The following is an 8257-nucleotide window of genomic DNA, read 5'->3' as shown; positions in this document are numbered from 1 at the left end:
TTGAAATATTTGGAAAATATTTTTAAAAAACAACAGTCAAAGAAAAACTGAAAAAGACCAAAGATGGAACTCAATATGCTCTTACACCGATATGACAATGCTGAGATGCAGTTTTTACTTGAAATATAGAGAGATGTTAATTTTGTCAGTTATCCCCATCTGCAGTTTATATAGTCCCTATCCAGATATTCATGTCTAGTATAAAAATGCAACATTGAGATGTTAAAATAAACAGAAGCACACGAGTGAGTGGACCCTAGTGGACCAATAGGAAGCCAGGCTGTGATGATGCAGTTGATCATAAATGCAGTGGGGTTGGAGGTGTCGGGGGCGGTGGTAAATGTTCCTTTGTCTGCTGTCAGCTTGGAACATCTTACCTGGCTGCTGTAGCTCAGGCATGTCTGTCAGTCACTCTCCTCTCAAAGCGTAGTCTTCTCTCCTTCTTCTTCTTCTCGTCTTGGGATGTGCCTCCACTTCCTCCTCCATGCCTTTTTATCACCTTAGCACCCCACACACACACACACACACACACACGCACACACATACACATCGCCCCTCCCCTCCCCCAACTGCTTCCTTCTAAGCGACAAGGCTGCCAGTCATTTCATCTTCTCGCACCAGCTAGTCAGTGACAGAGTGCTTGTCACTTGAAACCTCGGCAGGCAGCGGCTTTGAGGAGCGTGAAGGCTCCTGGAGGGGGTGAAGGGAAGATCAGGGCCAAGAGGAGGAGAACCTGCCTGCAGGAGGAGCCCCTCGTCCACCCCCGCCGTGCTAATCAATCAAAGACGTGACACGCGGCCGAGGATATGGGATATGTTTGCATGTCTAAATAAACGATGTAAAACGTCAGGAAAAGGAGCAGCTGCGGTGTCGTCTTCCCCACGCTGCCGTATGACAATCCCATTTGTTCTCCCACCAGTCCAAGCTGTCAGCTGGGCGGGGGGGTCTTCTGGTCAAGGATGGAAGGAGGTCACTGACCTCTTGAGTTCTTTAAGGAGCGCATTGTTCTCTCCTCAACTCTATCAGAGAGGTATTTTTTTAACAACATGCTTACGTTTGTGCTACTGTTGTAGTTCCTACAACAGGTTGGACTTGTCCCTTTATTATGATACATCCATCCATCTATTTTCTACGCCGCTTATCCTCACCATGTTTATGGGTTATAATGATACGGTGCAGTTAAATGCTTACTGTGCTAAATATTCTCCTACTTAAAGGCCATGTCGGTTGTTCCCACAGGACTGCCATCTATTTGTGGCAGTGGTGAGAGGTAGGGGGAGAAGGCCGCATCTGTACAAAGTGAGTAAAAAAAAAAATATGTTGAGGACTAGAAATTAACTTCTGTGAAGAAATTCACAGAAATTGAACACAGGAAATACGCCCTTCATTGTTACGTTGCACAGTAAAACCAACTAGATGAACAAGTAGTATTTTGGTGTCCTTACCACTTCAAGCAAAGACTGCAAATTTTTTTAATCTCATCAAGTCAGGGATGCCTGATGGTCAAATTTGCATGATTGGCCATGAAGCATTTGCAAAAAGCGAGTGAAAATAAACATGAAATGCAAAACAAATATGTTAAGAACTACAAATTAACTTCTGTCGCTTCTTTTTGTCCCGGTTTAAAATGTCCCAAACAAGACTGAACTGCCGCCTGTGAGTACTTTTTAGATGGGAGGAGGAACAGCACCCGCTGATCGTTGAGAAGAGCAGTCCAGTTTCGTGTCTAAATGTGTTAAAACATGACAGCAGACGTCTGATTTTCCACAACGCTGCACTTTCAACACCTGACAAAGTCAACATCTATGCAGCGCTTTCCTATAAAATCTACATACAGTATACCTTCAGACTAAGAATACTAAAGTGGCGTTAGAGGAGGTGGTAATGCTCAACGGGTGACCAGATACTTCATCTCAGGTTCTGGTGGACCTCATGGGTTGGCCGCCATGTTCTCCAGGGTAGAAGTTACCGTTTTAGGTGTTTAAAGTGGTGACATCATCCAGCAATGCGTCTCTCAGCTGTTGCACATCCCATAAAGTGTGTTTATAACGCGTGATTCAGCACTAAGGAGCGAAATGTGAATCGTAACAAGTGACTGGTGACACTTGTAAGGCATGTCGTCACGCCAGGTGTGGACTGTTGGCCTTTGCGGGTCATATCTGCTTTGAGATCAGTGCAGTTTCACAATCTCGTCTTGACATGCAAGCGCAACATTCGCAGCAAATAAATATCTAGGCTTCTGCTGTTGAAAAAATACATTCGTGCTATTATAGAAAGTGTGGTAGCGGTGGAATGAGGTTGATGCCTTTATCTGATCGCGTAACGCCCTCTGTTGTCCAAAAAAGGGAAGTGCGCGAATAATCGACAGCATTATGATTTGGATTCGTTCCCTTAACATAGAGTTGTAAAACGTCAAACACAGTGATTTAACAATGTACATAGATTGATAATTTAACTGTTGCTCTTCTCGCCTCGATTCTCACCGGAAATAAAGACGTGTTGACGTGCGGTGTTATTTAATTTAAAGACTGTTATTGTGAAAGACCAAACAGGAAAGAGTTAGACTGCGGCATTGCCGTTGCTTATATGGCCACCGGTACCCGTTCCAGCAACAAAATGAAGCCTTTACTATCATTTCAAGCAGCAGTTGTTTCGTCTGCTTTGCTCTTCATGTGCGTCGACTTGGGCCGGTGTAACAACGGGAGGAGGGTACGTGTGACGTGTCGTCTTTAAAAGTATAAATATCGTCTTGAATGAAGCGGACGCTCCATTTTTTAGCCGATGGGTTAGCTTTAGCCGTGTTTTGCTAGCATGCTAACACGAGTGTTTTCATTCTCAGGTTGGAGATGTTGTGGACGCAGAACTCAATGACTTCTCCTTGCCTCTAGAACATTCTTTTGAAGTTGGTGAGAATAGTTTCTGTTCTACAGTATTGTTTTATTTGTTTTACGTCACGTAATGAAGCAAGTATTGGTGGGCAAGCAGCCCTACACCAAACGTCAATCTAAAAGTTGAAACATTTTCTGCTGCAATCGGGAACTGACTTACCATCTGTTACGGGACCATTTTGGGGGATATATTAAGAAAGTCTGCAGTCCTGTTTTAAATTCGGCGTCTGTTAAATGGAATGAAGTAATCACTGGCCTATGACATGTCTCATCCATTCGGCTTGCCTCCCCACGTTTGAACTGTCACCGTCATTTGAACGTACCATTAAATATGTCCACTTTGCGTTGAAATTTCGCGTGATCTTGGTCTGGTTCCAGATGATTTCGCCAAGTTCCAGGTGCGTGGATCTCTGGTGCTGCGAGCCGGGAGGGAGCCCAGTGTGTCACTAAGTCAGAACCAGCTGTCTGAAGTGGACAGAGTCAAGCTGAAAGTGAATAACATTAGCCGTCAAACAAACTTGACTAAATTTTTGATGACTGCAAACTGATCAGTGCATTGTTTTCTGATCGCTGTTGTAGGAAGTGGCGTCAGTGGACGGTCTGTACCGAATCCGAGTGCCTCGGGTGTCCCTGCAGGCTGACAGACAGACGGAGCGGCAGATGGAAGGTTACCTCACCGCCTTTGTCAGAGCCGTATGTATTTCAAGCCAGAACATGCACTAATTACTAGGATGACAACTTGTAGACTGGAACTATGTTATTTTGGTCGTTAATATTCATGACTGATGTCAAATCAATCCCCAGTGTGCCATGGTAGAGTCCCACCTGAGCGACATCATCACCCTCCACACCGACGTGTCGGGCTACCTCATCGGAATCTCCATTGTTACGATACCAGGAGCCTGCAGGGGTGCCGAGGTGGAGGACGAGGTGGATCTGGAAGTCTTCAACACCACGCTCAGCGTCATGGCTCCCGTCAACGCGCCCGGGTCGGTCCCGGCTGGGTTTATTCCCCGCCTTTCATCATCAGCCTGTGTTTAAGTGGCTTTCAGCGCTGACTGAGACGCTGCGTCTCTTCGGGGCTTTGTTTGAACTCTAATTGGCAATTTGTTCTGCAGACCTGAGACGGCTCTCTTCCTGGAGCGCATGGAGCAGGAGTCGGAGAAAAAAGGGAAGAATCCACAGGAGCAGAAATCTTTCTTTGCTAAATATGTAAGTGGTCCCAGTCTGCCATGAGACGTCACTCAGTGCTCAGCGAGGTGATGAATAAATGAAAAGGCCTTTTTAGATCCTTTTCAGTGCACTAGTGTTCAACACGTGTTAGGATGCAGCAGCAGTCCTCAGAGCTTTGCCTTCTTTCCTCTTTCAGTTTGCTTAAAAACTCAGAGACCGGTTTCCCTCTGCGCTGCCTCGTCCCACAGAGTCAATCTTCCTCAAATGCTGAAAACAACCACAGGGATATTTTATTTATGCAGCAAAAAGCTCCTGACAGTTGTTTGATTTGTTTCCCATACAGTCCGGCTGCCACAAATAGATTTGGCGCTACCTGTTGGACCTAGTTCACAAACACATTACATTGGGACTGTCTTGTGCAGGTAGCTTGTCGTTTCAACCTCGTACAGTAGATGATATCGTACCTCCGCTTCTTAACACACTTCATGCGCACCTGCTCTGCCAGAGAATAAACACACCTCATGCGCACCTGCTCTGCCAGAGAATAAGACGATATATATATATATATTTTTTTTTTAATATTATTGTTGCATCTCAGCTTTGTAATGTAGGCGAAAGACTGTTCTTACATTCATTGATACTTTCTTCTTAAATAATATTTGTAATTTTTCTTTTCATAATGACTTTATTGCTGTAATATTTTGGCTTTATTCCCATAATTTTAGAACTTTTTCACCAACCTAATTGTCCATAAATTACAACTTTATTTTGTCACAATATTATGGCTTTTCAACTTGCTACTTCATGTGAAAATGCTACAAAGATGATGTTATTTCGCATAATATTACATTATTCTCAAAAAATTACAACTTTTTCTTGTTTAGATTAGAACTTTTTTCTTTGTTCTTGTAAAATTACTACTTTTTCTGTTTTTTGTTTTGTTTAGTTTTCTTGTTGAATTTTACTTTTATGTGCCGCGGGCCGCAAATGGACCACCCTTTGGACACCCTTGACTCAGCGACTTTGTGAATATCCAGACCCCTCTAGAATCTCATTTTCAAAAAAGCGACTAGTGACAAATCTAACGACTTTTTCATCTCAACGAGCAACGGGTGCTGCCGTGGGCCCCTCCCACATGAAGAAAAACAGAGGAAACGACAGAAGAAAGTTGACTTGAATTTCTAAACATACAGTCAAACCTCAGTTTTCGTACACCCCAATTTTCGTATGACTTGGTTTTTGTCAAAGTTTTGCCTCAGTTGTCGTACAATATTGCATGTAACGTACTAGTACGTTTGCTCCGTACTGTATCGCTCTGTGAAATCGAGTTCCCAAACAAAGCACCCTACGCATTTTCTATTTAGTGTGACTGCTAAATAACCCGCCATGGGGCCAAAGAAAGTTGCGAGTGCCAGCATTTTGATAAAGACGGTGAGAAACAGTATTGATTTCAATCTTGCTAAGAAGTCCCCATCAACAATAAGTTCTATCCACTCCTCATGATTATTTTACATTGCTTTCTATAATTATTCTCTATGAAATGTAAGTATTAATATTTTTGGGTGTCTGGAGCAGATTAATTGGGTTTACATTATTTACTACGTGGAAAAAGTACGTTTCTGCTTTCGTCCGACCTTTTGGAACGAATTAATGATGAAAACGCGGTTTTAGTTTCATGTTTTTGTCTCCCACAGCATCCATAAAAATAACATGCACATGCATCATGACCAGTTACCCACAGCCACAATTAGATTGCTGTCCTGTGGTGAAACGCTGAAACGCTACCAACTAACAGCCACAATTGTGCTCTAAACGATGCTAAATGTATAATTTGTTAGTTTATGTAAGCAGAGTCAAAAGAAAGAAGTACCGTTGCTAGAAGGTGGCGCTGTCCTGTCTGTTGCTGTGTCTGATGTTGTTGTTGTTGATGAGTTTGCCTGCTTGCTCCTCGTGGACCTGTTTGTGCAGTGACTTGTGCTGACCCGGGTGCTGCTGTGCTGTGTTTCAGTGGTATTTGATACTGGGAGGCGCTATCTTCCTCATGGCCACCAATTCGGCACAGCCCCCAGCAGGGGGAGGCAGAGAGCAGAGCTGATGCCCGCTGAAGTACTGTGCTTAATTGTGGCTGCTTCTCTTCCTCCTCCTCTTCCTTCTCCTTTTCAAGTTAGCCTAATTCCCTCATCTAGTGGCTGCCGGGTGTATTTGCTCAACCCCAGATAGTACTAGACTTTTATTGGATGTTTATATGTTTTTACAAATGCCTTTTTTATAATAGTAATAGTCATAAAATATCATTTTGGTGTATTATTGAGTCAAATAATACAAATAAGATTGCTTCTTGGATACATGAATGAACAGAAGTTGCTGGAACTCTAGTCTATTTATGTGACTCACTGGGTGCTGCTGTTTTGGTTGGCAATGCAGCACACATGGTGGTGTCAGACAGAGTAAAGGTAATTGCAGCTGCTGCATGTTTGAAGGATGGAATGGATTACACCAGTGATTCCCAACCACTGCAAATGAATGTGCCCTGAGAGATCAGGTGTGTTTTGTTTTTTTTTACTATCCGATTTCACTTAATTGGCCTGAAAATGATTGATTTACAACAAATAATGCATTTTTGTCCATGCATTTATGCCAGAGACATGTAATGACAGGCAGAACAATGGCATGGCTTGCACTAAATGGAAGAAGGTGCATCCTGTCTGTCCATCTTTATTTTTATTTACAATTTATTTTGTATTTAATTAAAACAAAGCAAATACAAATTCAAATAAGATAAAGTATGTAAGTCTTGGTGGTGTGCGGTGAGAATTTCTAAAGTAAAATATGTGTGCCTTGGCTCTATAAAGGTTGGTAAACACTGGATTACACACCTGATGATGAATTAAGGTACGGCGTCTATGAGAGCTGGGGCCACTATTTGAGGAAATACTGTACTTTCTAACTTATCAGCTGTTTGACTCAATAAAGTCCCCTTTTTTTGTTATTTTTTCTTTCCGCTCCTTCTCCCCGTGTATTAGATGTTGCTTTTGCAGACTCATTGCCAATCCTCTGCAGTGAAGAGGTGGAAATCCTGGCTGTCTTTACTAAAACAGCAAGAAACTAACGTGATTGTTCAGCATGTGTTCTTTCTTCCTTCCTGTTGAAGTCTGTAAAAGTCTTCCCTATTTGTGTATTTATTTTATTGTTATTGTCTCTGCCAGTGGATGTACATCGTGCCTCTCGTCCTCTTCCTGATGATGTCAGGCGCTCAGGACCAGTCAGGGGGCGGAGCCGGGGGCGGAGCTGCCAACGGAGGCGGCCGATGATGTGACGAATTGCAAACACGTGATTGATTTTTTTTTTTTTTTTTTTTTGCAATGATTTTCAACTGCTGTAGTGGACTTTTAAAAAGTGCTGTGAAGACGGGAAAATAAAGTATTTATTACCGACTCTGATTGAGGTGTTTACCGCTCAGGATGTGCTAACGTGACGGCTCTCGTCGTAACTGTGTTAATTTTAGAGCTGATATGCAACTAAACATAGCTGGGATACGTAACAGGCTCGTCACTCCAGCTGGTGAGTGATAGAAGGCTGAGGATTCAAAACAGCAGGTTGACTCGTTTACTTTAGGCCCAGATTGAATATCCCCTGCTTGGAATGATGAGAGCTACGAAATAAATTAAATTGTGAAGCATGATGACACCTATCAGCATCATTGCAGGCCTCAGATACTTGCTAAGTGTACCCCCTAGTGGCTGTGAGCAGCACATGCATGACAACAGTCTTGATTGGATGCTGAGTCAGTGCTGTAATCTTCTGGTGACATTGTTTTTACGAAGGAGGGAAAAGCAATGCTTTAAAACCCAAATAAAGCAAAATGGTTCAATTAGTTGGACATTTTTTTTTTCTAAAAACACATTTGACAAGAAAATGGAATAATCCTAGCTCACAATGCTCATCTCAACATATTAGTATAGCATAATATCTTCACTCTGTGTCCAAAGTGCAGACCATAGCTCATTTTATTTGCCTGCTGCACATTTTAATGATACAATTACTAAAAAAAAACACTTCCACATAATGTAACAAAGCTGTTTTTTAAATATGCATATAACTTCTTAGCATATTGCATTGGTTTTAGCCTTTTTTACAAAAAAAAAAAAAATCACCCTCCACATGAATGTTTCAGTATGCAGCCCTCAGTGGCAATA

General features: G+C 42.5%; 1 protein-coding gene across 2 annotated transcripts; it reads left to right on the top strand.

The window, feature by feature from the left end:
• Positions 1–2548: 2548 nt before the first annotated feature.
• On the top strand, positions 2549–7496 carry emc10 (ER membrane protein complex subunit 10). 2 transcript variants are annotated; one of them, XM_054759486.1, is made up of 8 exons: positions 2549–2709; positions 2840–2906; positions 3267–3379; positions 3468–3581; positions 3693–3877; positions 4007–4100; positions 6070–6167; positions 7268–7496. In XM_054759486.1, the coding sequence occupies exons 1-7, from the start codon at positions 2587–2589 to the stop codon at positions 6154–6156; spliced, it is 783 nt and encodes a 260-aa protein (XP_054615461.1). In that variant the 5' UTR covers positions 2549–2586; the 3' UTR covers positions 6157–6167; positions 7268–7496. The 2 variants fall into 2 exon arrangements, with proteins under 2 accessions (XP_054615461.1, XP_054615460.1); XM_054759485.1 differs by lacking the exon at positions 6070–6167.
• The last annotated feature ends 761 nt before the right edge of the window (positions 7497–8257 follow it).

The sequence above is a fragment of the Dunckerocampus dactyliophorus genome, chromosome 18 (assembly GCF_027744805.1).
Source record: "Dunckerocampus dactyliophorus isolate RoL2022-P2 chromosome 18, RoL_Ddac_1.1, whole genome shotgun sequence".
NCBI classification, from domain to species: Eukaryota; Metazoa; Chordata; class Actinopteri; order Syngnathiformes; family Syngnathidae; genus Dunckerocampus; species Dunckerocampus dactyliophorus.
The sequence above is the reverse complement of the archived record's forward strand: the minus strand, read 5'-3'. Positions and strand labels throughout refer to the sequence as shown.

Bases quoted from the DNA above. Each gene is read 5' to 3' on its own strand.
- emc10 (XM_054759485.1), top strand. From the start codon at position 2,587: ATGGCCACCGGTACCCGTTCCAGCAACAAAATGAAGCCTTTACTATCA. The intron at 3,878-4,006 runs GTCGGTCCCGGC...TTTGTTCTGCAG, and splicing joins GCTCCCGTCAACGCGCCCGG to ACCTGAGACGGCTCTCTTCC. The intron at 4,101-7,267 runs GTAAGTGGTCCC...TGTCTCTGCCAG, and splicing joins AATCTTTCTTTGCTAAATAT to TGGATGTACATCGTGCCTCT.